This window comes from Poecilia mexicana, unplaced genomic scaffold, assembly GCF_051168715.1.
Source record: "Poecilia mexicana isolate PSO_F unplaced genomic scaffold, ASM5116871v1 scaffold_2, whole genome shotgun sequence".
Lineage (NCBI taxonomy): Eukaryota > Metazoa > Chordata > Actinopteri > Cyprinodontiformes > Poeciliidae > Poecilia > Poecilia mexicana.
In genome coordinates this window covers 24,204,496-24,231,241 of record NW_028263371.1, presented here as the reverse complement: position 1 = coordinate 24,231,241, position 26,746 = coordinate 24,204,496, and the positions used below count along the sequence as shown (strand labels likewise).

Here is a 26,746-nt window from a genome sequence, read left to right as displayed (position 1 = left end):
CAGACAGACGTATCTCACACCTTCCCAGACGTTCAAACATTCCAGCAGGTGGGATATAAACACAGACCTCCATTCAAGACCAGCCCAGACTTGAATGCAGGCCTCCAGACTGGAGATATACGGTCCAGTCCAGAGGGTTTCTGTCTGCCTCTCCCCTGCCTCCATCCCACACTTGATAAACCTCAACCACCGGCAATAAATATCGTCTCTCTGAGGCAGCCGGTGACATCAGGGTGGAGGAATGTCTTAGAAGACAGGCAGGCGGGTTGCTCACTTCTGCACTGCCTCAACAAGAGATCCAGGAGAGGAAGGTGGCCTCAGTTCAGTAACCTCTTAAATCTTTAAACCAATCAACCATCCAGCACCAACAATCTGAGGACACGGTACATTTTTATTCTCTTTTGAGCCAAAGTTTAGCAGCTAAATACAGATTATATCAAATATTTGCATATAAAAAATTCCTTAATTTAAACATTTTCTGTTTTGGGTCAATTAAAATTCCTAAAATTATTTCTACTACATAAATATCAGAAAAATCTGAGAATATTTTAATATATTATTAAAGTCTGAAGTCAAATAAAGTATCACTTGGGTCAAACATTTTGGATCTACTTCCTTGAGCTTCTCACCTGATTTTTTTTTCTGCCAGAACTGAGTCAGATTTGTTCACAAACACATTTTCAGCTCTGTCCACAAATTTTCCACAAGAATGACATCAGAGTTTTGTTATGTCTACCCAAAAACATTGGCTTTGTTGTCCTGAAGTCACTTTGTAACCAGTTTGACTGGATGCTGACAGTCTTTTTCCATTTCCAAAAACCCATTAGTGTCTGAATTTCAACTTTCTGGCAATATTTTGCTTCCTGCTGCAGCAAAAATACCCCCATAGGATGATGCTGCCACCCCATACCTCACAGTTCTCATATCCTCCAAATATATTGATGGCCAATCATGTTTTCCTTGCTTCAGACCACAGAACAGGTCTCTAAACATTTAGGTATTTGTCCCGGACTGTGTTTGCTGTTAAACTGATGACTTTGCTATCTTTTTATACAGTCAGACTTCAACTATATACAGAGTTTTAAATATTTACAGGGAGACAGTCGGGGCGGCTGACATCAAAGTTTTCAATGTAATTCACATTGTCAACAGGATGATGGAGCTGAAGATGGAGCGACAGCCACTTACAGCAAGAAATAAGAAGAAAAAGTTGTATTTTTACACAGAATAGTAATCTGCAAACTCAAATAACAATAATATTGTTTTTAGTCGACAACATAAAAATCCACTTTGGAGTCAATTTAAAAGGCCTCAATAATTTCAAAGGGTTTTTATTGCATGAAAGCTGCAGCCAGACCAGATCAAAGGATGAGAAAACAAAGTGGATCAGGAAGAGTTGGCCAGCAGCGGCAGTGATCTATGTCAGGCACCAGGAATTTAACCTTGTTTTCAAGTCTGTATTTTATCTCCATTATTTGTTGTTTTTTTACATAAGCATGAGATCTGATGATTTAAAACATACGTTACAGGGCATACAGCACTTTTTTCTCTCTTTGTTGCTTATTTTTTAGCACCTTTAATTCTTTAATCAAAAGAATATCCTCATATTAACATTTGTCGGAAATACTTAAATGTGACAAAAAAAAGCAAAATAACTACCTTTTTTAACTTCTGATACCGATATCCGAGCTTTAGTATCGTCGATAACAATCCGATACGGAGAAACTCTAATTTATTGACTTAAAACGTTTCGTTTTTTTAAACATTGACAGAAATGTACTGAATTATGAATTTCTTTAATAACTTTGCACCAGTACAGCACACTTAGACCGCAACAAGAGATTTTTCCTGCCAACAGCCATTACCATCGACAATAACTTTTTGAAAACTTTCAATTAATGAGTTACAGCAACATTTAATTTCCCTTTGGGGTCAATAAAGGCTTTTTTTATTTGAATTTGAATTAAGCTTGGTCAAACATGTAAAAACAACTTTAATTCGCTCAGTTTTAGGAGTAGAACAGCCAATGTAAAATAAATAATAAGAAATCAAAACTGACAAAAACAATAGGTTGACTGCGTTGGTCAAACATGTTCAAATAAACTGCAGCGTATGGTTCAGAAAATGCAATTAGGAACTCTAAATATCATGTAAAATAAAAAATTAAAGCACACAAGTAGTTTCTAGTGCAAATATCTTAGTAAACTTGAAATAAAACTAACTTAAAAGTTACTTTTCTGCCAGATATTGAGGCTTGTTTTAAGTAAATAACTCCTTAATATTGATTAGTTCCATTGGCAGATAAATTAACTTATAACATGGGGAAAATGTCTTATTGTAAGTGAAATAATCTGCCAATGGAACAAATATTAATTTGAATAATAACAAATATTATTTCATCAATATTAAATAATTATTTACTTAAAACAAGCCTCTATATGTTACTAAAAAGTTACTTGCAAGTTAGTTTTGTCTTATTTCAAGTGTAATATTTTGTCTTTTTGCAGCGCAAAGCATATAATTAGACTGAATAGAATGGGTATCAGTGATAATGTGCTCAATATAGAATTTGTTTCAATACTGGGACTGATACAGAGATTAATATCAGATTAGTGCATTTGGAAAAATAACTCTATAATGTGTCTTATTCACGTTAATTTTGCTATATTTATAGCTGATTCTCTAGCAGTCACCTGTTTGCTCTTTATTAAGGTAATCCAGGTGTAAAAAGACACAAAATAAATCCCTCCTTAATCCCTGTGGGTGTCGTTGCCTCCGCTCACCTCCATGACAAAAAGCTGGAACTGGAAACTGGAGCCGAACCAAGGAAGTGACCCGACTATAAAGAGAGCTGACATTCAAGTTACTGATTACACCTGTGGGAACATTGGCTCGTCTTTGTGTGCTACTTCCCCCACAGCGTTAAAGTGAAAGCTTATCAGCAGTCCAGTATCGGTGGGCAGCCGTGTTCCCGCATGCTAGTTTACAGCCCTAATTCACTTTATTACTAACAAGCAGGTGCCGATAATCCCTAGAAACTGGAAAAATCCGACTTGATCTGAAGGAGTGTTCCTCCATCACAAATGGACCCACAAAACATTTCTGATTTAAGGCTCTGGGATCAGCAATTAAACCCAGAGAGGGAAAAAATTGGGAGGTTTCCTCATCACCCTCTGTCTTCAGCAGGGAGGCTGGTTGTGCAAGGGTGGAATACAGAGTGAGTCGGTCACACAGCAGGCACAAAGGAAGCCACTGTGGGAGCGTCAGGCAGCGCGGCTTTAACTCACCAAGGCCTCCAGAGACGCCTTTCAACTGGGGTTCGCCCAGCGTTTCCCAAGAGATTCCGGCTGGGCGCAGGAGCCTGGGAATCAGATGAGCCACGACGCACATTTTACGTCAAACAGGGGTTACTAATCCGGTTCTACACACGACGTTTTGTTCATACGCCATTCGTTTATTTGGTGGAATTTCCTCACGATTCTTACAGCACCGCAAAAATACAAAGTTTTAAAAATACAAGTAGTTTATAGTATAGTATAGTATAGTATAGTAGTTCTTAGTAATCTTGACATAAGACAAACTAACTTAAAAGTTACTTTTCAGCAGGATATAGAGGCTTGTTTTAAGTAAATAACTCCTTAATATTGATGAAAAAGTACAAGTTCCACTGGAAGATTATTTTACTTATAACATGGGAAAATTTCTAGTATTTTTTACTTAAAACAAGCCTCTGTATATTGCTGAAAAGTTACTTTTAAGTTAGTTTGTCTTATTTAAAGTGTATTAAGATATTTGCATTAAAAAGTAGAACAAAAATACTTGGTAAGAGTTTGTATTTTTGCAGTCAGTAGCTTCCTTGAGTTTTGGTAAATTCCTGGGTCAAATTTGCTCTCAGAGTTTGTGATGGCCACGTTTTATAAAAAATACTTTTTTTCTTTTACATAATGTCACCATGTTGTGACACTTTGGTATGAGACAGATAATCTGTGAAAGTATGAAGCTCCTTTGCCTTCTCCCAGCGCAAATTAGAAACAACCAATTAGAGCCAGGAGGCGGGTCTTAGTGCTGTCAATCACAATCCCTTGCTCTCTGCTACGCTAGCTAGCAGCACTGAATCCTTCCTCTTAGCTCAGGAAGGAAGTGAAGAAGATAATTTTTTTCACAGATTATCTGTCTCATAACAAATCATCACAACATGTTGACAGTTTTAACAAATATGTAAATAGCATATTGTTTATAAAAGTTACAAAGTGCAGCTTTAAGCCACTTGGTAGCCATTTTGGCTCAACGTTTACGTTGCTTACACCCCTTCAATTCCGAGTTTAACTTCCTGGTTGATGTGTTCACATGTTTCAATGTTACATGGAATATCGTTCTTCTAACAGTTCCACTTTAATTTCATCAGACCACAAGATGCATCACCAAAAGTAAATGTTTTAGTGCATTTGTAAACTATAATCTGATGTTTTTTTGTTGTTGTTGTTTTGCAGTAATGGCTTCTTCCTTTTAGCCTTTCAGCCCTTATTGGTACAGATCAAGATTCACTCTCTAAGCAAATTCTCTCAGTTTTGAGCTGTTTTTATTGGATTAATTCACATATTTTACACATTAACTTGTCTCTCCCTCCTTAACCCAAGTCTTTTGGACGTAAAATTTAAGAAAGTAATAAAAACATTCACAGGCTATTTTTTGGACTGATGTTACAGCTTAAAAATGAAAATTGTGAACGTATATTGAAAAAGAGAAGCTGCCGTCACACATGAAACAATGTAAAGGGGATGTTACAACCACTTAGTGTGGATTTGTGGTGTTTCCCGGAATCTGAACCAGTCCTTTTCTTGATTAATGTTATTCATCGGCAACTAAAACATCAAAATTAACTTTTAATGGATGCAGCTCAAAGGAATGTTTTTAAATGTGGAATTGTATTTACACAGATGTTGCAATCACTGATGCGGCACAACTGTGGGAAATAAGGGAAAGTTTTTGGAAAACGGCATCCTCTGTTTAATATTTATTACCCAATCTATGTATGCTTCATCACAAATCACAACTTTTTGAATTCTGAACCTAAAAATTAAGCAAAGTATGAAAACACTAAAACAATATTTAAATATAAACTAATAGAAAATCTAGTAAACACACTAAAACAGAATTAGACAAACAAAAAGTCACAACAAAATAAAACTAAACCATAATGAAAACTATTACAACCCTGCTGCTGACGACTCAGAATGTCTCCGCAGAACCCTGCTTTAGCATAATCCACGCTTCGTTTAAGAAGCTTAAAACACAAATATCTGATGTATTTTGGTTTCCTAACAGCAGAATTTGACCTGGTATATATTTTTAAGTGCGTTTGAAGCCATTTCTAATCAGATTTTGTTATATTTCTACTTGTGGTGGTGCATTTCGGATCTGAAAATGAAAGAACATGGGGTGTGTCTCTGTCTCACGGCGGAGAACCCAGCAGAAGTTTTATTGCTGACTACCTTGCATGACTCCGTTGTTTAAACGAGCCGCCGGCGGCGAGCTCAAGGCCACAACGCTACACCCGACACGACGTTTTATCAAGGTGACACCCTCTGTTTTTCACTGAAAGGGCAATTTAGCTGCTCTGCTCCCCTCTGGAGACACAAGCACCAACCACACTGCGACATATTGATTAGAAAACATACAGAGGGGATGTAAAGCAATTGAGCAGGCCATGTTACAGCCACATGCTCCACCAACCACATGCAAAAAGAAGAAAAAAAGTCAGTGCTGCCTCTTCGGTGACCCTGAGCCGTGACCCCACTCAGGGAGACGGGGGAGGGGGCGTACGACCGTCTGAGATCGGTGAGCGAGAGCTCGCTTTGTCAGGCTGAAATAAAACAGATCCGGGCCAGAGAGAGGCACATGTGAAGAAGTTGAGTACAGTAGGCAGAATGTAGGTTAGCAGAGTAATCCGTTAGGCCAGTCAGTGGGTTACAGTAAGGCAACCTGTGTTTGTGTGCTGCAGATTAGCAAGCATGATGTCTGACTGCAGGAAAACAGAGAAAACACCAGAGGAGAACCCAAAAAAATTACACAAGAGCAGCACTACTTCAGCATGTTTTTACTCAAGTAAAAGTAAAAATAAATTACTAAAGAGTAAAGAAAGTATTTTGTAAAACTTTCTGAGTGACAGATCAAATTATCAATAATTTCATATTTAAAAATTACACCAGCAGACGGAAAAAATATAAAGTTAAGTGGAAATTTTGACAAAAAGTAGCAAAAAAATAAATAAATTACAAAATCAGGCAAAAAGAATAGTTTCCAAATCAGTTTATCTCAATAAAACACTTATAAAGCTTTAACAAAAACCGCAGGAGTGTGTCCGTGAATTTTTGATGAATGTTTGGTTAAAACATGTTTGTTTTTCATTCAGTGGGTAGAAAATCCTGAAATTTTACTCAAGTAAGAGCAGAAATGCTTCAAAATAAATTTACTCAAGTAAAACTAAAAAGAACAACGAGTGTCCTCACCCCATCTCACCTTTATAAGATACAACCAAACTTAGTTTTTAAATTAACAAATGTTAATATGTTGTTGTCTACTATAAAACACGACACTTCCATCTCTGTGAATCACGGAACCACTGTGCCAAACATTTCCAAATAATTTCTTCTCTTTAGCATCTTGCGGTCTGCTTTCAGGGTGAATTTGGTTGGGCGGGTGTTTTTAGCATCTGTTTTGAATAATCAAATCAAAAATACTTTATTGATCCTAAAGGGAAAATAAATGCTGCTGTAACTCATGCTAATTCAAATTCTTCAAAGAGTTATTGTAGGTAGTGATGACTGTTGGCAGGAAAGGTCTCCTGTAGAGGGTTCTATAGATAAATAGATGATTTCAACCTCTTTCAGGCTCTTAATTTAGCTTTTATTGCTTGTATTGAACATTTAAGTATTGCAAATAGGTCCAAATGTGTCAGAAAACAGAAGCTTTTATAGGGTGTCCTATTTTTTATGCTTGTAGGACATATTGATGGGCTAAAACGCCAAATCAGAACTGCAGATAATCAGAAGACAGCCAATAGAGAGGTATGGTTGGCTGATATTAAGCTTACAGTCACACAGGCTCAGTTGGACCCCTAAAGCTCAGCAGATTAGGAAAATAACCAGGCTGCTCTGCAACAGGAGCGTCCATAAACTACTATGAAGCAAAAAACACATTTAAAGCACAAAAAAAAAAAAAAACAAAACAAAGAAAACTCTCAAATTTGTAAAAAAAAACCAGAGTGGCTACATGGAGCCACGCTCTGATCCAGGATGCCTTCCTCCTTACCCCGTCTTCCTTCTCCAGGATCCACACACTGCCCACCAGAAAGGAGCTGCTTTTATGTCGGACAAATCCCGATCCACCGCTCGGTACCTCGGTGTCGTCCTCGCAGATGGACCGCTCCCTCTCAGCTGGGACGGGGCTTCAGAGCGGCGGCCATCGAAACAAATGCGGCCGGCCGCGGATCAAGCTTTCCAGCAGAACAATAAAGAGCTGCACACCGCCTCCAGCGCTGACGCTGGTGGAGCTGGTGGAGGTGGCGGAGGTGGTGCAACCCGGCGTGTCGGGCGCGGAGAGAGCGCAACCAGAGCCGGCGCAACAGCGACACCTCCTGGTTGGTCCGGCTGCACATTTCTTCTGCAAATGCGTCTCACCTTTCAGCATTTTGTGACAATACAGCTGCAAAGTACTATAATTTATTTCATGTTAATTTTATAGGCAAACTATGACGGTGTAAAAGGGACATTATAATTAGAAAACAAGGAGGAAATCTCCACCAAAAAGAATCGGAAATTTCTCAGACTGAAAAGTTAGAAATTTAAAAAAAAAAAAAATCTTTTAGCTCCAAAAGTTGAAAGTTCGAGGAAAATAAACATTGAATATTTTAGATTAATCAAATTTTTCTTTATTTTATTTATTTATTTATTTTAGAAAAAATAGAAACTTATAAGTTTGAAAAGTTGAAAATTTGCTAGAATCAAAGTGATTTTTTTAGATCAACTTCAGAAATTTCCCAGAAATGTCTGAGTTTGAAAAGTTGACAATTTGCTATAAAAAATTACGGATTTTTAGAATAATTGATTTTTTTTAATAGAAAAAAATAGGAAAGTTTTAGTTCCTAAAATTGAAAATTTGTGAGAATAAACTTAGAATTTTCTTTTTTGATTAATCTAAAAAAATGTATAGACAAAAACATTAGGAAATTTCTGATTTGTGAGAGAAAACCCTGAAATTTTTAGATTAATCTCAGAAATTATCTAGAAAAAAATAGGACTTTTTAGCTCAAAGGTGAAAATATGCAAGAAAAAAACTTAGATTTTTTTTTTCTTTTGAGTAATACCAGATATTTTGTAGAAAAAGATTTACTCTTTCCATTTGAAAAATCCAAAATTAGCAAGAATAAAAGTTACGTTTTGACTCGAATCTCGAATGTCTAGAAAAATACTACAGATAGCTACTTAAGCAGCTAGCTATAGCTGTCTGATTTGCATCTTGTGATTTAGTACCTCAGTAAAGGGCTATTCTAAAGTTTTTTTAAGGATCTGGATTACATTTCATCTTCTCCAGTAAAAATCTAAAATATTTAAATCTTTCAACCATGAACTGGTTTATATCAGTGGTGTCCAAACTTTTTGCCATGAGGGCTAAAATCATTAAACTGAAAGCACATGGGGTCACAAAGAATTATTATTTATATAATATATATATGTATATATATATATGCACAGTTTGAGTCTGTAAAAATTGGATGCAAAACTGCAGAATTGAGTGACATCATCAACAACAACAATGAAAAACTCATAAAATAGCAGTTACATTGTTTTGTTGCTAAAAATCCGCACACTCCCACTTTAAATGAATCACAACTTGACCCAGTTTTGGATCTTTTTAATAAATTACATTCATTTACTCATGAGAAAAACAAAGAACACACATGGAAACCTGGTGGTGGCGCCGCTGCCACGCCATGCCAGGCCAGATCAGGTCAGGTCAGGTCAGGTCAGTAGGTCGTGTTTCTGTGTGGCCTAGAACAAACAAATAAATAAATGTGCCATTTGTCTATTTGTGGCCTGCTAAAGCCGCCAGTGGAGTCAATGATATCACCGCAAATATGGGCCAACAAGACGAGGATGGACAAACACAGACAAGAAAATAACGTCTGAACTCGTGAAACAACAACTGGATACAGCTGGATACAAATACTAAACAGCATAAGTGAGGTAAGTAGGATTAATGTGCTGAACACTGATGCTGACAGAAGCAAGAAGTCTCTGAACTGGCTATTATTCCTTTAATTGTCTTTTAAAAGTATTAAGTTCTTGGATCAAACTATTTATTTGGCTTGCTTTACATTTAATACAACATTTTTTTCAGTTGTGCACTATTTTATTTACTTTATGGATGTGTTTACTCTAACTTCAGCATTATAATTAAAAGTCTGCGATCTAAACAGGACATATTTTATCATGATTAGCATGTGATAAGTCTGCTGTGTGTGATTTTAGCCATTTTAAGAGGGAATAAATATGTGTGCAATTTTTTTTACGTTTGTTTTACTTTATTGTTTTATATAAAACTTTTCAAATGCCTTTCTTTCATTTATTTAGTTTTTTTTTTTTTGTATTTTAAGTGTTAAAATTGATTTCAAACATGTTGGGAAATGTTATTTTGGTTTGATCAGGTGTCATAACTTATTTATTTCAAAGCTAACTGCACCAAATGTGTGGAGCTAAAGCAATGGCAGCTTTACCTTGACACTGAAAGCAGTTTTGACATTGAAAAATAAAACATTGTAAAATACATAAAGAAAAGCAAAAAAACAAGAACATGAGAGTATGATCATAGGGGGGGTTCAATGTCCGTTTTTCCTTCAATGAAAATGTTGCCACATTCGGTCCACAAAAAATTTAGCCGTAATATTGTGTGAATGTTTTACTTATATTTGATTGAATTTTGTAGCGTTGGACAGAAAAAGATTAAGTGGCCCGTACGGGGATCGAACCCGCGACCTTGGCGTTATTAGCACCACGCTCTAACCAACTGAGCTAACCGGCCATGCGACGTGACGCCTCCAGTATCTCTCAAGAACCATAGACTGCCTCTGTTTTCGTAAAGTGTAGTGTTTATTTTAATTAAACCGAATTTATTTGTCATTTTAAAGACAAAACACTGCCGATAGTCTAGGATATCCAGGTCTAACAAACCCTAAGGCGGGAGTGACGGTCTGTTGCCATAGTTACCCCCCAAGAGAAGACGAGACTGCTCACGTGACCTGGCAAGATGGCGACTATAATGTAGAATGGGATGTAAGTGTGAGTATCTTTCGCCTACCGCGGCTTTTCCCCGGAACGGGTGTGAAGATTGATCATTTCTGTTAGCTCAGCCTTGCTGTTTTTTTTCCTTAAAAAGAAGTGGGACACATTTTGCTCCTCTTTGGTCTCGCTGCTTCCTGCCATCTGAGGAAGCGCTGCGTGAATCAGCTAACGTTAGCTCTCCCCTGCCACATCTGACCACTTATTGTTTTACCGCTGCTGAGCTCTTTACACTGTTATTAAGCTGGATCGCACCCGGTGATGTTCAGGTTCTCCTCTTTCTTGTGGTTGTGTCTCCTCTCTGCCAGGATCTGAGTTACCACGGTCCGTGTTTGGACGGTATTGGGAACTGCTGGTCAATTGTTCATCACATCTGGTGATCAGGATGGCCTTAAATGTCTTTGGTAAGCAGCATCACACATCAGGTGATGTAGTTGGAGTGTGTTCATTTTTCTGTGTGTATTTAGGAGAAGATGGCTTAAGATCTGTTATTTCTTTCACTTAAGGTTAATGTTTTATAAAGCTGGACAAGTAAAACTGTGGATAAAACTGACATTAAATAATATCTACATTTGGTAGGTACAAATGCACTACAGTGTATTTACATTTCCCTTTATCTGCAAATTAAATCTATTAGTTTTGCACTTTATTACACCAGGATTGAGCGTAAAAGTGCCACAGTGCAATAAAACATGCAAAAATATTTAAATGTGATCATTAAAATTAAATTGGAAATCAGTCAATAAACATATTACATGTAAAAAATATGAAAAGCAATAAATGCATAAATCCTATTTGTTATCAAATAGTTTCTGTCCACTATTGAAATAATTATGCTTTAAGCTAAATCTAAATGGTTTTGTACATAATGTTCACAAATACATTTATAGCACATATATTAATATTTAATAAATGATGATTGTTTTCCGTACAGTTTACTACAATCACCAGTAAAATTATTGTTTGGTCAATTGTTACAATTGTTGGTTCGTTTAAACTTTTAATATAAATTTAAAAGGCAATAAATGCCTATTTTTACCAGATATTTCCAGATTTAATTAATAATTTAATTGACACATTCCAGAGATATTTTACCTATATTTATTTTACTTTAATATATTTATTTACTGTTTTATTCAATAAATAACAATGTTTTGGATTGCCATTGGTTTGTGCAAAATGGAGTTTTATGTTGAATATTTACACTTCCATTTGTACTAAACAGTCTGTGGTAAAGTAATCTACAACGCGCCACACCTTTCCTCGTGTATTTGCACAAAACGTCACGGTAACCGCAGCAGGTTCTGGACACAGAGTCCATGTTATGTCTGCGCTCTCGTCGGGTTTGTCTAATCGAGCGGCTGTATTGCCCTGAGAAGGGAGGGCGAGACGCTCGCCCGGGGAGGATCGGGAGTTGTTTTGAAGACAGGATACCAAAGAGGACGAGTGCTCAACAGATAAGGCTTGAGGAATGAACACAGAGTACACCAAGACAGGAAGTCCCGCTGTTAGTTTTACACATGCAGCAAAGACGGAACAATCTGCAAGGTGCTGACCGGAGGACTCATGTTTATTTTTATTGCAGGACTCGGAGTTTGTTGTGGAAACAATTTAATTTAATGTTTGTCTGTTTCAAGCGTTGTTTCTAATGAGAGCAAATCCAGGCATCTGTAAATCGTTAATACTTATTATGATCAGGAAACTAGAGATAGGGCCAACATTATCTGCCAGAGTTTCATTACGTTGCCATAAAGATGATAACATTGCTCAAAATGTGCTTAAATGTTAAAGAAGGGTCATTTTGAGCAGGGCTAATAAATGTTTTACAAATATATTGTCATCTCAGTATCACTATATGCAATATTAATATCGCAAAGGACTCCTGAAGTGTTCTGAACTTCCATTTTTGATTCACCTATTCTGTGCATTTTTCTTCTTATTAAAGCTTTTATCTAACAAAATGACTCCTGCAGTTAAGCCCAAAGACTCTGTGGTTTCGATGAAATCCTGATACTTTTTCCTGAAATCCTAAGCTAAGCCGATGCTTTTATTTATTATTGTTTTGTTGCATGAAAACTCAGCATTTTCAGCTACTGTGACCCTGAATCCACACAACAGCTGGCAGGAGATGAAAAGTTCAATCTAATCTGACCTTACCTCGTTCAGGGATTATATAAAAATTCAGCCAAACTTTGTCCACTAGATGGCAGTGTAACAAAGGGCAATGAGTGTATTATGTTTCCTTTGTCTTCAGATCATGATGAGTACAGACCACCAGTCTGGAAATCCTACTGTAAGTATCAAAATAGGCACTTTTTATGCCATATGTGTGATTTTGTTTCTGAGTTTACATTTTTTTATAAAAAAAAATGTAAACTTTTTACAAAGGCATCACTTTATGCTTAAATCAAGGGAGTTAAAAGTGATGCCTTCTCTGTTGATGTTTGGTAAAACATCTGAAGTGTGTTTTCTGCTGTAGTGTACCAGCTCCAGCAGGAGGCGCCACACCCTCGCAGGATCACTTGCACGTCAGAGGTGAGATCACACCTTCTGGCAGCATCCTTTGTTTACCAGAAGATTTACCTTTTTATCGGTCATCATTAGCTGCAATATTTAAATCCACAATTCTAATAATGAAATATTTATTCATTTGATTTTTAGACCACCAATGTAATCAGAAAAACAGACAAAAAGCAGATCTACAGTTGCTGAGTTGGAAGAATCTATTAGCAGAATCAATGACTAGTTGTGCAATTTTTGAATAAAATATATAAGAAATCCCATTCGCTGTTTGACTTATGGGGGATATGGCAAAACTGAGAAAGACTTTGACAAGACGTAATCCGATTTAGAATAATGTAAAAGTCAAACACAACCCAGAGGACAGGACAGTTCATGGCAGCAGGGGAGGCGGTGTTAGGTCTCAGTGTGTTTCTAAAGGTCAGCCTAGTCTCACCCTGAGCCACACGAGAGAGCACAGAGAACACCTCTGATATTCAGACACAAAATGTAAAGGTCAAGATTCTTGCTGACCTTGCACTAATTGATACACCCCTGCACATCTGTCCAAACTAGAACGAGACACCAGATGTTTGTGGTTTGGGAGAACCCAAAGGGATTACTGTCAGGATTGTCCGTCTGTTGAATTTGTTCGCAGCTGTCCTCTGAGGTTGGGCTTGTGGTGGTGTTTGTGTAGGTACTAAACGAGCAGCTTTTGGCTTTTCGAACCAGTCCATGACCCAATTATAGCAGGCGGGTAGGCTGGATTGAGGACACCCCACCTCCCCTTACCCTCGTCTGCTCCAATCAGCAGAGACTGTTTAGGTGTCACCTTATGTTACTAAATAACTATCCTTTATCTGTGATTCATATTTATTTATGTTCTGTGACACCAAGAAGCTTTGTAACATCTAAGAGGTCTGCACTACCTCTGTGATGACAAATGATGAAACATGATGAACTGAGTTGATTTCACCTCTTTAGTCAAAATGGAGAGTTAATTATTAGGGTGATTTCATGAAGAAAAGTTTCTTAACGAGTGATAACCCAATCATTCTACCAACGATCAATTGTTCCTTGATCACCTCTGACTTTTTTCCATTTCAATAAATGCTGTGTAAATAGAAAGATTGAGTGAGGAGTGATGGAGCAATTGAGGAGGACTCAAATCAGACATCCACGGACACTTCTTGTCTTTGTCTCTTGCAGTAATTAATGCCAACGTTCTTGAAGGTGAACTCTTAATAATTTGATCTTGACCTTTGTCTCAGTCTTGCCTCCTTGAAGTTTGAAAGTCTTGTACGTACCTCAGACTCTGTCTCAAGAGTGGTCTTGATCTTTAGTCATGAGACCGATCTTGGTCTTGCCTCCTACAAAATCTTGTTCTTTGTCTCTTGTGTCCAATAGCATTGATGTTCTTCACTGTGATCTTAATTAATTTGGTCTTGGTGTAGGATTTGATCTTACCTCTTTCAAAGTCTTGGTCCAGTCTCACTCTGTCTCTTACGTCACGACAACAATGTTCTTGAAGTTTGTCTCCTTGGTTTGGTCCTCATTTTAAGTCTCTGTGTCTTGCATACGATAACATCAGTGTTGGTTTTTTATTGGTTTGGTCTTGGACTCGGTCTAGCCTTTCTCAGTATCTTGCCTACTTTCTGATGAAGTAGTTTTGAACGCTACTCTGAATGCACACCACTGGTTCAAATTGTTGTATCCTGACATTGTTAACCCTTCTGATCTATAAGTGGATGATGAACCTGCTCTACAATCCCCTTCAGGCGGCTCTGCTTGTTGACAACATGGATTAGTAGATGATGTTTCTATAATATTTAAAAATGTGTGGCCTCAGACTTACCACTTTGAAGTATTGGTGAGATTTAACATTTTACTTTTTCGTCGTACTTCCTGCCTGTTTAAAAACCAAAATCCCCTTTCACATTTCATCACTCTGTTTCATCATTTCTCTCAGAGGACAAAAAAGCGTGAATTAAATCCCTCCTCTTTACTAAGTGCTGCTGATGGTGTCAATTGAGTGTTAGTAATGGCTATTAGGGCTGGCTTGGCCCGTGTCCTGGGAACACGTGCACAGCTGACATGAGGCGCGTAGTGAACCTCCGCTTTGCTCCTAAACCAGCTGGATTTCCTTCATTCCAGCTGAAATGTTTCTCAGTTTCACCATCTCAAACATAATGTGTCACGGTTTACTCTGACAGGTTGAGCACAATGCATTCACACTGTAAATATATACAAAAGGAATCCCGTCTTTTATGGAAATCCGTAAGATTTATTATTGTTTTAAAACCAACACTGCTTCTAAATTAACACTCACTGCTGTTTGTGTTGATTTATTGGCTCAGCAGCAGATTTGTTGGCAGCAACAAAGTCTTCAGCTTTTATATCTGACTCATGCAATGTTCTGTTCGCCCACATAGTCACGAACACAGTGGCCGTTTGGTGAGAAATACTTTCAGGTTCTGAACTCAACCGTACATTTATTGTCGTCATTTAAGCTGCATTTTCTCCCCATCCAGGTGGAAAACCGGCCTAAGTACTATGGAAGAGAGTGAGTTACCGTTTTGTGATTGAATATGATGATGATGTTAGATCTTTAGTTGCTAGATTTGACAATCTTCCTGGTCCAGGTTCCATGGGATGATATCGAGAGAGGAGGCCGATCAGCTCCTGAGTCAGGCTGAAGGCAGCTACCTCATCAGGGAGAGCCAGAGGCAGCCGGGCACCTACACTCTGGCTTTACGGTACCATGTTTAACTTTGACTCCTGGACTTGGACCAGAATGGAGTTCTTTTTAACTCAATTTCAATAACTTGAGTCAGAAGAGTTTTTATCTGATGAATTCAGTGCATCACTTCTAAAGGAGGCTTCATCTGGTTAAATATGAGGCTTTGTTAACTGAGCCATCATGTTTTCACTGAGTAGGCGTCACACTGTTGAAATGGGCACATGGCTCGATTCAGATTTGCTTTTGGGTCAGCTGCTCTATTCATAGACGCGTCATTCTTCCACCTGAACCGCTCTGTCTCCCCGCGGTTCTAATTACCTTCCATAAATACTCCTTCATAAACCAGAGTCCCAATCTGGGTGGCAGAAGAAGAAAGGTTGGGTTTTGGGTTAATGATTTATGCCGGTGCTGTTTTATCTCGCAGCGGTTTCACTGTTGACCCACTTCAGTTTTCCTGCAGAAACCATAACTTAGACATTCACACACAAAATCTGTCATCTTAAAGAAAAATATTCAACAGTTGTTAAAATCAGAAAGTCCTGAAGGAAAACGTTTCATGTCTCATCACTGTCAAGCCTTCGGTCAGCCAGCAGCTGTTGCTCTGCTCAGGTTAAACATCACAAATTTCACAAGAGTTGAAATCGTCATGTCCAGCTTAACGGTGTTTGGCACCAGCTGGTAAAAAACAACAACATTTGAACTGCAGCTGAGAGAATTAGACACATTTTGATCTCACTTCCAGAACAAAGTCAGTACATCTTTCTCTTTCTTCCAGGTTTGGAAACCAGACGAGGAATTTCCGTCTCTACCACGATGGGAAACACTTTGTTGGTGAGAAAAGGTTCGAGTCCATCCATGACCTCGTCACGGACGGCCTCATCACGCTCTACATCGAGACAAAGGTAAAACATGTTTCTCCAGACTTCTTTTCTGAAAACTGTGGAAAATCTTGTCTGGAAAACTCCGTATTTTCACACGGAAGCTGTGCAGTAGTGTGGTTTTACCCAACCACACTAATACTGTGGCTCTATTTCTTCTCTCAGGCGGCGGAGTATATCGCCAAGATGACCATCAACCCCATCTACGAACGCGTGGGCTACACCACTCTGAACCAGGAGCCCACTCTGAAGAAACTCCTGCCACACAGCCCAGAGATGCCTGACGGACCGGTCCCTATGAAAGATGGCCGAAACACTGAGAGGGTGAGCGATCACGACCAACCTTATGTCTACAGTGAAAGGTCAAAGGTCGTAGGGTCTCCAGTGATGCCTAAGACTTTCAGGGTTCACATTAAAAACCCATCGTTGTTTCCAGCTTTAATCTGGGAGCTGCTGTTATAGAAATATGAATAATAATTCTGGTTTTAATCATTTCCTGATTATCTAATTAGCTAAACAAACACAAACAACCAAGAAACAACAAAGCCTTACTGCTACTTAACTTAGAGTGGGAGATAATCACATTCAAGATATTAAACTTGAACTTTTGTCTAAATTTATGCAGCTTACATAAGAAATCATTAGGCTCCTGTTTCACTAACGCACACAAAGGGATGAATAATTTATTAGCGGAAGCTGTAAGAGTTTGTTCTGCAGGCAATGCACCAAATAACATTCTTAGCCCCCCGCCTGTACCGTCCTAAGTAGCCACTTTGTGTTAAAACTGCAAGGCGTGAAAGCTGTGAAATCCCCGTCACGACTGAAGTAATTAAACAACCGGAGGTGAATTTGAATAAGAGCAGAGGTGAGGACGGTTGGTGTAGATGCAGCAGTGGGAGCTGGAGGAGGATGGATGCAGAGGAGAGATGGCCTCCAGCCAAGGGCTCTGCAGTAAAGTTACATAACAGCAGCCGGATGCAGAAGGTTGCATCTCTAGAATGTTCAAGATTAATTTCCATTCAGCTGTGAAACGATTCGCTGTCTCTCTGTAGGTGGATTCGGTTTAGTTGCACGGGGGTGGAGGTGATTTGATAAGGTGAACTTAATGCTTGTTTGCACAGAAATCATCCTCCGCGTGGGTCTTGTAATGAAATACACGAGTAAGCGTTGGAGTTTGAGGGGTATAAATACTTTTGCAAGGTGTGAAAGTGGCATTTGTGGTTCCTGAGGCCCTGCATGACCTGCAGTGCATGACCACCTTCCACTGCACCTCATACATCACTGTCTGCGCTTCGATGTGCATGTGTGTTGGCGGAGGGGGGGGGGTTGGTCCTGTGTACGTGTGTGCTTTTGTAATTGGGTGGAATTGCAGACAAAGCAGTGCAGCTGTGACCAGAACTGGCTCCCATCATTGTTTTATTACTCTCCATGATGGGTTTGGTGGCGTTTTTAAAGCTTCCAGATGACCCAGGAGCGCCTCACAATGACTGTCTGCTCGCTTGTTTTGGGTCTTTAAGGTTTAAAATCTATTTATTGTGCTATATTTTAAAGCAAAAATCATTTTAAAAGAGCTGAATACACAATTTAAAGCTTAACTGTGAAGTTTTTCTACTCTATCTGGTTTTTCTCATATCTGGTCCTAAAATATCAGAAAATATACATTTACCTGAAGCAACAGTTAGGAGAAACAACCTTGTGTTTCTCTAATATATTTGGACAATATGGTTATTTAATGTCAACTTTAGCAACATCGAAATAATATAAAAAAAAACAATAAAAATTGCGATTTAATTTGTTTTTGTGAATTTCATGGGAAAAATGCAGTTTATGTTGAAGAATAAATGTAGACACTCAAATAAATTCCCACTTAAAACAAATAAGTAGCGTCATTACTGAACATTTTATAAACATCAGATGTTTAATAAGGCGCTCCCGACTGTTGAAGTAAAGTTTCTTGACATCTTTAGAAAGAAGATTGTAGCCACCATAGATTAATATATATGAATAAATAGATACATATATCAGGGCTGCAACTAACAATGAATTAATCATTGATTAATCTATCAATTCTGACAATAAATCAGATAAAAAAAGTCGACCCATTCTTTAGCTTTTTCATCCTGTAGCATTGGAAATACATTAAAAGATGCTAATATACTTTCTTATTTCAATTTTTTTTAATTCAAAATGGAATATTTTATTGCTTAAAATACGATAACACATAATTTTTGTCCATTTTAAATTGAAAATGTATATGTTTTGTACAGTTTTGGCCTAATTACTGTTGAATATGTTGCATCGATTAATCAATTACAAAATTAGTTGACGATTATTTCAATAATTGCTTCATTAATCCAGCAAAAACTGCCTGGGAATTCAAAAGCATGAATCTCCTTTTTAAAAACTAAGTATTAAAAGTAAGCAACGTCATCGTTTTTGGAGTTCAGCTTCTTCTCTTTGCTGGGTGTAAACAGACCTTAGTGTTATTGTTTGTTTTTTACAAAATGCACCAGTGAAAGCTAGTTTCCCCCCCCCCATCTGTAAATGTTGAACTAAAAGACAAAAGGATGGAGGGAAAGAAAAAGTGTGAAGGAATGAATAAAACAACAGCTTGTTCCTCGGCTCGTTCTCTCCTCCCCCGGGACCAGGCGAGGTGGCAGAACCAGTGGCGAAACAACAGGAACCGCTGGCGCGTGATTGGCCCGCTCCTCTCTCATTGTGACCTGTTAAATTCGTCCGTTGCTGCAGCCTCCTCCCCCCGCCTCTCCTCCGTCTCCCTCCCTCCGTCCCTCTCACTAACACGGTGAGAGCCATGTGGGCAGAAGCGCTCATCCACCGGAGACTCAGGAATCCTGTCGCATCATTCCCAGCCGGGAGCATTTCTCTCTCACCTTCCAAGAAATGAAGCGTTTTTGTGTTTTTGTTAGTTTTAAGCCATGGGACTGACTCAGGGGAGCTTTTGTTGTGAAGTGGAGACGCTCTAATCTGATTGGCTGAGCTTTGTTGTGGGTTGCTTTCGTCGGGATGTTGTCAGTCGGAAACTGGAGGGTGTAATTGTTCCAGAACTTTTTGTTTTGTTTATTTTTTTGTTTTTTGTAATTTAATTTAATATAAATCCACTTCAGATCTTCAACCATGCCGAGCAGAGAGTCGTACGCTGTTAAAAGAGGAAAAAAGCAGCAAAACAGACGAAACAAGAAGAAAACGAGTCAGAAAGGATCTTTGTTTTCAGTTGCTCTCGGGCTGAATGCGAGTGTCGGTTCGGTTCCTTCCCTGGCCGCCTCCAGGAGCGGTCCGGACCCGGCCAAACGGACGGCGGACCCCTCCAAGCCCTCCTCCCCTGCTTCCACCTTCTGGCAACCAATCAGATCTTTTGCCCTTTCGCAGCTCACGTCTCTGGTGCGGCGCGCCACACTGAGGGAGAGCGACATGGTGCCCAAGTACGAGAAGGTCCACAACTTCAAGGTGAGGCGCTCCTCTGCTTCATCCGGTTCCACTGAGTTGGTGGGGAACATGAGGTCCTGTGTCGGCATGACAACATGTTTTTATAGTGAGAAGAGCTGATGGTTCCTGCAGTCTGGAGGCGTCTGCAGCTGCTTGATCTGATTGGTTAATTATAAACTGGGAGTTCTTTAAAGTTTGTCAAACTGACTCGTTTCAACATGACCTCCAGACTTGTAGGAACCCAAAGGTTTTATATTAACACGTTTTGCTCTGTGAGGTTATCAGCATGCCACTATGAAGGGCCCGTTGGTTCAGTAAATGAGTTGATTAAAACTCTCCATCATGTCTCTGTCAGGCTTTTGTTCCTTCCTTGCCGCCTATTTGTAAGATTACGGCTGGCCCTCAGCAGTTACTCGACCTTTTCTGAGTGATTTTCTCACCTTTTCTTATCAACACTGAGCTACTCAACACAACCTTTTGTTACGTCAGCTCATATCTTCTCCTTTTAATTATGTTTTCTGTCATTTAAAATGTGTAAAAGCAGCTGTTTGAACTTTTTCTGCCCCGCAGGTTCACACGTTCAGAGGTCCTCACTGGTGTGAATACTGTGCCAACTTCATGTGGGGTCTGATCGCTCAGGGAGTGAAATGTGCAGGTATTTACATCTATAGCTATAGGTTGTGGGTGTTTGACGCCGTCCGCCCCTCTGTTTAACCCAGAGATGCTGACGTTGACTCATCTGCTGTTTTGTAACGTGAAGCCTGTCCAGTTCTGAGGAACAGAGTGTCTCTGTGTGGGCGCCGTCCTGCTCCTACGCTTCAGTCCTGCTGCAATTACAGCAACATCAGAGACGATGCAGCGAGTCGCAGTTCACTCCTGCTGACACGGAGAAAGGGATGAAAGAGGGGAAACTGGAGGAATAGGACTCATTCCTGATGTCCATTTATCAATTCATACATTCATACAGACGTTCTTTAATCCAACCGTCCGTCCATTTGTTTGTCCATCCATCCATTTGTCCATCCAACTCTTCATCCATTTAACCACTCATCTGTTTGTCCATCTAATGTCCATGTATCTATTCATCCAGTCATCCATCCATCCATATGTTCATTCATCGATCCATTAATTCATTCATCCATTAGTCTATCAATTTATCTGTCCATCTGTTCATCCATCCATCCATTTGTCTATTGTCCATTTATCTATCCATTCTTCCCTCTGTTCATCCGTCCATCCTTCATTCCTCCATCTGTTCACCCATCCCTCTATCCAAGTTTTCATCCAGTCATCATTCACCCATCCATCCATCCTCCTCTCCCTCCTTTTATTCTTCCTCTCCAGATTCTGGAATTTCATGAACTGATTAAATCTATATTTATTCTGCCATAAATTCAAGTGTTCATTTTTCCCTTGTAGTTTGGTTAAAACACAAAGTTTAGACTTTGAACTCGTCACATCACGACTGTCGGTGAGTAAAGACGATGTGTGTGTTCCTCCGGTCAGACTGCGGGCTGAACGTTCACAAGCAGTGCTCCAAGGTCGTCCCCAACGACTGCCAGCCGGACCTGCGGCACGTCAAGAAGGTCTACAGCTGCGACCTGACCACGCTGGTCAAAGCCCACAACACCAAGAGGCCCATGGTGGTCGACATGTGCATACAGGAGCTCGAAGCTCGAGGTGAGACCAAGAAAGCCGGAGTGAGTCAGAGATTATGTAACGTAGAGAGAAGAACACCCACAAGGCTGCTGCCTGCGTCAGCCGCTCATTGATTATAGAATAAGCAGAAAAGGAGGAGATGCAGCAGCTCTGTCTGGAGGTGGTCCTCTCAGGGTGGGGGTTTCAGTGATTTATCTCCTCTAAATTACAGTTTACCCTTTTATTTTTGGGATTATTACCTGATATTTTAAATTATTTATCAAAGACATGAATCTGAGTGTGAAATGTCCAATCGTTCAGGTCTTCAGTCTGAGGGTCTGTACAGAATATCGGGCTTCAGTGAGCTGGTCGAGGACGTCAAGCTGGCCTTTGACAGAGGTGAGTGTCGCCCCCTGCTGTCCACAGGATGTCACCACAACCAAGGCTGGGCAGTACAGCAACTTAATCAATTATTTAATCAAATTTTTGTTGTTTGAAGATTTAATTTTTGGAAAATATGGATATTTTTACAAATGCGCTCCTTGGGGTTCAGTGTCAGCTCAAGGCGGCCATTTTGTTTTACAACTTTTATTTATTTGGACTTTGAACTCAACTCTAGGACAGAGTATTGGGATCAGGCTATTATTATTATTTGTTATAATAATAATAATGCCATAATATTGCAAGAATAAAGCCATATGATGATAGAGTCGAAATAATATGAGGACAAAGTCATAATATCATCAGAATAAAGTCGTAATATTTGTAGAATGAAGTTGTAACTTCATGAGAACACAAAAAGTAACAAAACATTAAAATGAGGAATACTGAACAACTTGGGAGTTTTAAGCAAAAGTTCCCATAGCTGGTCCCTAATATCCTGCTGTACAACTCAAAGAAGGGATGATTGACATAAAAAATACTTTAAAAAATATTTTCTGCCATTTGCCTAAAGCAAGGAAAAGTGATTAAAATCATTAAGCCATACTGCCCAGCCTTACCACCGCCTTGTTTGTGTTTCTTGATTTTGTCGGCCGTCGCTGATCGATTTTTCGCTTCCCGCAGACGGAGAGAAAGCAGACATTTCATCAAACGCTTACGAGGACATAAACATCATCACCGGCGCCCTCAAGCTGTACTTCAGGGAACTGCCGATCCCCCTCATCACATACGACGCCTACCCACGTTTCATAGAGACCGCAAGTGGGTGTTGCTGCTTTAATTTACGTTTTTTGTTAAGTTTAGGTTGTCATTTGATGGTTAATGTTTTCCTACTGCGTGGCGTAGAAATTACAGACGCAGAAAAACGACTGGAGTCTCTGCATGAGGCCTTGAAGCTGCTGCCGCCCGCCCACATCGAGACACTCAGATACCTCATGGCTCACCTCAAGAGGTCAGAACCGTAGCTTTACCAACTATAATGTCTTTATCTGAACTTAGCAAAAGAAGACATCTTATGTCGCCCCCTGCTGTGCATCCAGGGTCACGGATTACGAGAAGGAGAACCTCATGTCCAGCGAGAACCTGGGTATCGTCTTCGGCCCGACACTGATGAGGGCGCCTGAACTGGACGCCATGACGGCCCTCAATGACATCCGATACCAGAGACTGGTGGTGGAGACGCTCATTACCAATGAAGATGTTTTGTTCTGAGAGAAAAGGACACAAAAAAAAAAAAAAAAGCTCCGGAGAAATGGAGGAACATGTCTGGAAAGTTGAAGGAAGGGACTGTTTACGAGGATTCCCCCGCATTTTTATGTAATCTTTCACAATCAGCAAACTTGAAGATGTTAAATATGATAATGAGAGCTGAAACTCTGAGCCTTCTGAGTAAAAAGAAACGTAGCAACTGCCCACGTAGGGGAAACACTGGTTTTAGTTTATAAACGGATGCCTTGAAAGTTTTAGCTTTTAGTTTTTCTGTTTATTTATCTTGTGAAAAGACCAACAGAGGTGGCATTGACTTATGCATCTTGACATTTCACGTTGAATCGGAGGCTAGAGACGGGGATTTGTGAAGAAAATCCCATAAAATGAGCTCAGTTTGTATATTATTTGGGTAATTTTTAACATATGGCATTTATTTTTCCTCTTTGTTGTAGCAATGCTTGTTAGCTAAAAATCTTTATTCCCTCTTGAACTGTGCTACATTTCTAAGCAAAATTCAGCAAAATTTAAAATGAATTTCAGTTCAATTCAATTAAAAATGCTTTATTTATCCCAAAGGGAAATTAAATGTTGTCATAACTCCTATCATCAAAGAGTCTTATGGAATGTATTATGGTTAGAAAGCCAGCAGAGAGATGCTGGAGTCGGGGATATGGTTGATTATAATTGATGGTTTGATTGTCCTCTTTGTCTCTCTGCAACCATGAAGCCTTTTCAACTCCTCCAGGGTTTGTGCTCATATTACATGTATTAAAGGCAACATTTACGGGGATTTAATACCAACAAGCATTTTTACAACAAAGAAATAATCAAATCTGCGACATGTTGTGTTTTTCTCGCTATGGACTTCAAGACTTCACTTTTCTGTCTTCACTATGATGTCAACATGTTCATTTGAGTCTCCTCTGAGAAGGAAGCACTACTGGCTTCATGAAAGTAGACAGCAGGATGAATGAGAAACTCCAAACATCGGTGATTTGGACCTTTTCTGTTTAAATTTTCTCCCAAAGCTGGACTGTAACGACACAGCAGCCCGTAAAGAGAAACTATTTCATGCAATTGCTGAGCTTTAATTTGAGAAGTTTGTTGCTGTGTAATTACTCCTCCATTCCTGAACCACTTTTGCTATGCGTTGTTAAATAGTTTTTTATCTGAATCAGAAGTAAATTATTAGGAGTGTTAAATCAGATCAAACATCTCCAGCTGTGAAGGTTTAATGTACATTTTCAACCAGTCAAGTCAGTATTTCTGGTTGAAAGCTGTTGATAACTGCTTGTAATATGAAGGAGTTTATTTTCATCTTCTTTTTAAAGAAACTTGTGCCATTTGAAGGGATAAAATGGAGGCCTTTTGCTTGTTTCTCCTCATCAATTAAGACTCCCTATTTCTTGTTTTTACCCCCACTTTTGTCGGGGGCCGGTGTTTAAATTGAAGCGATGATGACCCGGAGAAGTAAAGAGTTGGATGTAACTAACAAAGTTCTTTATCAAACATTACCTAACCAAGTACTAACTTCAAACTTTCCCTCTGAGCCTTCTGTTGTCTGTGAAATTTGCTTTTTTTAGCATCAAGAAATGTCATTTTTTTATTGTCATGGCTGTAAAGTATTTTCTATATGGTTTCTGCATGTTGTAATTAAATTATTAAACATGGCTTTCAAATCATGATCTGAATGTGATGCATTTATAATAAAAGAAGTGGACTGTGTCCAAGTGTCCTAAGAAAGTTGAGAGGAAGAAAGAAATGTGATGGAAAAACTAAACTTGCGTTAAGTGTAAATGAGGTACAGGTTTATTGTCTGGCAGCTGTTTTTTCATGCAAAGTCAGCTTAGAGACTGTTCTACTCTGAAAAGTTTTAACATTTGAAAGAGGCTTTTCAGTTTACTGATGAACGCAATTTTATTTGTGTAGCATATTTTCAGCAGCAGAGTAAATAAATGTGCTTTTTTTTAAAGGAAAATAAAACAATAAACGAAAAAAAATACAAAAATTACATTGCAAATTTATTAATCTAAGGTAGCTCTAACCAAACGGGGTTTTAGAGTTGGTTTGAAGAAACTCTGGGTTTCAGCATCATTGCAGTTTCTGGGAGTTTGTTCCATATTGGTGGAGCATAAAAATTGAATTATGGCTCTCTATAGCTGATTCTCCAAAAACAAAATAACTGCACAAATTGAAATAATGAAAATAAATCTGCTTTATGGAAACATGCAAATTTTGAAAACAAACAAACAAACAAAAAAAACAGGTTTTATGATAAAAAAAAAAAAGTTTTTACGCTTTTGAAATTCAGAAAATTTCCAAGTTTTTTCTACAAGAAATACTGTTTTTAGGCAGACTCCGTCACTCTTTTCTCCCTCTATTTACAATGCTCCTGATATGCTGTTTTATGAACACGAGTTCTTTACGTCATCTATAGGTTTCTGAACGTATTTCTCCCATTACTGCATAAAAAGTTACAAATAGGTAGGGGGAAGTAACATGTTTTGGGAAGTTTCAGGACCCGTCAGCTCACCATCAGAGAATCCATCATGTATTAGAGGGTCTTAAAACCAACGTCTTTAAAATATTAAACGTAAGAACTATATTTTGTAGCGTAAAGCATGTAAAACATGGTTAATGTCTGTTAATTGACAATAATGTGAATATTTCTTGAGAAAGAATTGAATATTTATTGGATATTTTCCTGATTTTATCATTTTTGTTTAAACAACTTAAATTAACAACGGATATATTTTGTGTGTGTGTTTTTTTTAATACATATAAAGATATAAAACATTAAATTTGCATGTTTCGTCGTGTCACGTGGTCGCGCCATGATATTTTACATGCAGGTCATGTGAACAGGTGTGTTGGCCATGTTTTCAAGCCTCGTGCTGGAAAACTTAGCCTTTATTAGTGCTTATTTTCGACAGTTCGGTCAGTTTATGAGTTCCTTGGTTACTTTTTCTTTTTTCTTTTTTTTAGCAAACATGGACGGAGTTTTCCAACTTTTTTGTCGAAAAGGAACCGCAGAAGTAAGTTTTACGGCAATCTTCGATGGAGCCGCGGGGTGAATCTTCCCCGAGCCCGTTTTGAAGCCGGACTTGAGGATTTTACACTTTTTTTTTGGGTGAAAACCACGGACAAACAGAGGATTTATCGGATGCATTCGTGGAGAATGGACATGCATTACTAGCAAGTTCACAAGGAAATTGAGTTAGTTGCTTTTTGGTCAAAATGATGGTAAGGACATGCCTTCGTAGACGGGACGGAAGGCTTGAGGCCCGAAGTTAAAGGAAAAAACATGAGAAAACGTGGACAAGTGCAAAGGTAAGAAACATTTACTTAATTTCAAATGTGTAGGTGATATAGACATATTAAGAACGTGCTTAAGTTAAATGTATATACAATTTGTGGGTTACACTTGCGAGTAGGCCTTGATTTTACATCCAGCAGTGCCTTGCTGCCATCTGGTGGACAGAAAGGTGAACTGCATTAAATTAAAATAATTTATAGGTCCAAGTTTCCTTTTTGTGGGCGTGTTTGTTAACGATTGTGAA

At 38.8% G+C, this 26,746-nt stretch overlaps 2 protein-coding genes and 1 non-coding gene across 8 annotated transcripts in view; 1 reads left to right on the top strand and 2 right to left on the bottom strand.

Annotated features, from left to right (window-relative positions):
• LOC106909828 (FERM, ARHGEF and pleckstrin domain-containing protein 1-like) overlaps nucleotides 1-7,758 on the bottom strand; it is a 43,969-nt gene extending 36,211 nt beyond the window's left edge. Inside the window, exon 1 of one of the 4 annotated variants that reach the window (XM_088012898.1) lies at nucleotides 7,312-7,758. The gene's annotated coding sequence lies outside the window, so the exon portion shown is untranslated. The remainder of the gene's footprint in view (nucleotides 1-7,311) is intronic. The other 3 variants (XM_088012892.1, XM_088012894.1, XM_088012901.1) reach the window with 3 other exon arrangements.
• Nucleotides 7,759-10,006: 2,248 nt separating this feature from the next.
• On the bottom strand, nucleotides 10,007-10,080 carry trnai-aau (transfer RNA isoleucine (anticodon AAU)). Its single transcript has one exon. It is a non-coding gene; the product is annotated as a tRNA-Ile (tRNA).
• Nucleotides 10,081-10,272: 192 nt separating this feature from the next.
• LOC106907320 (N-chimaerin) lies at nucleotides 10,273-24,871 on the top strand. Of its 3 annotated transcripts, none has more exons than XM_014972962.2 (15): nucleotides 10,273-10,331; nucleotides 10,646-10,741; nucleotides 12,592-12,630; nucleotides 12,817-12,872; nucleotides 15,368-15,399; nucleotides 15,479-15,592; nucleotides 16,352-16,478; nucleotides 16,620-16,778; nucleotides 19,842-19,919; nucleotides 20,469-20,553; nucleotides 21,405-21,578; nucleotides 21,858-21,935; nucleotides 22,602-22,739; nucleotides 22,824-22,929; nucleotides 23,018-24,871. In XM_014972962.2, exons 2-15 carry the CDS (start codon nucleotides 10,723-10,725, stop codon nucleotides 23,187-23,189), a joined length of 1,377 nt encoding a protein of 458 aa, XP_014828448.2. In that variant the 5' UTR covers nucleotides 10,273-10,331; nucleotides 10,646-10,722; the 3' UTR covers nucleotides 23,190-24,871. The 3 variants fall into 3 exon arrangements, with proteins under 3 accessions (XP_014828448.2, XP_014828447.2, XP_087869109.1); XM_014972961.2 differs by having other exon boundaries at nucleotides 10,273-10,337; XM_088012983.1 differs by lacking the exons at nucleotides 10,273-10,331; nucleotides 10,646-10,741; nucleotides 12,592-12,630; ... (3 more) ...; nucleotides 16,352-16,478; nucleotides 16,620-16,778 and adding an exon at nucleotides 19,085-19,709 and having other exon boundaries at nucleotides 19,785-19,919.
• The last annotated feature ends 1,875 nt before the right edge of the window (nucleotides 24,872-26,746 follow it).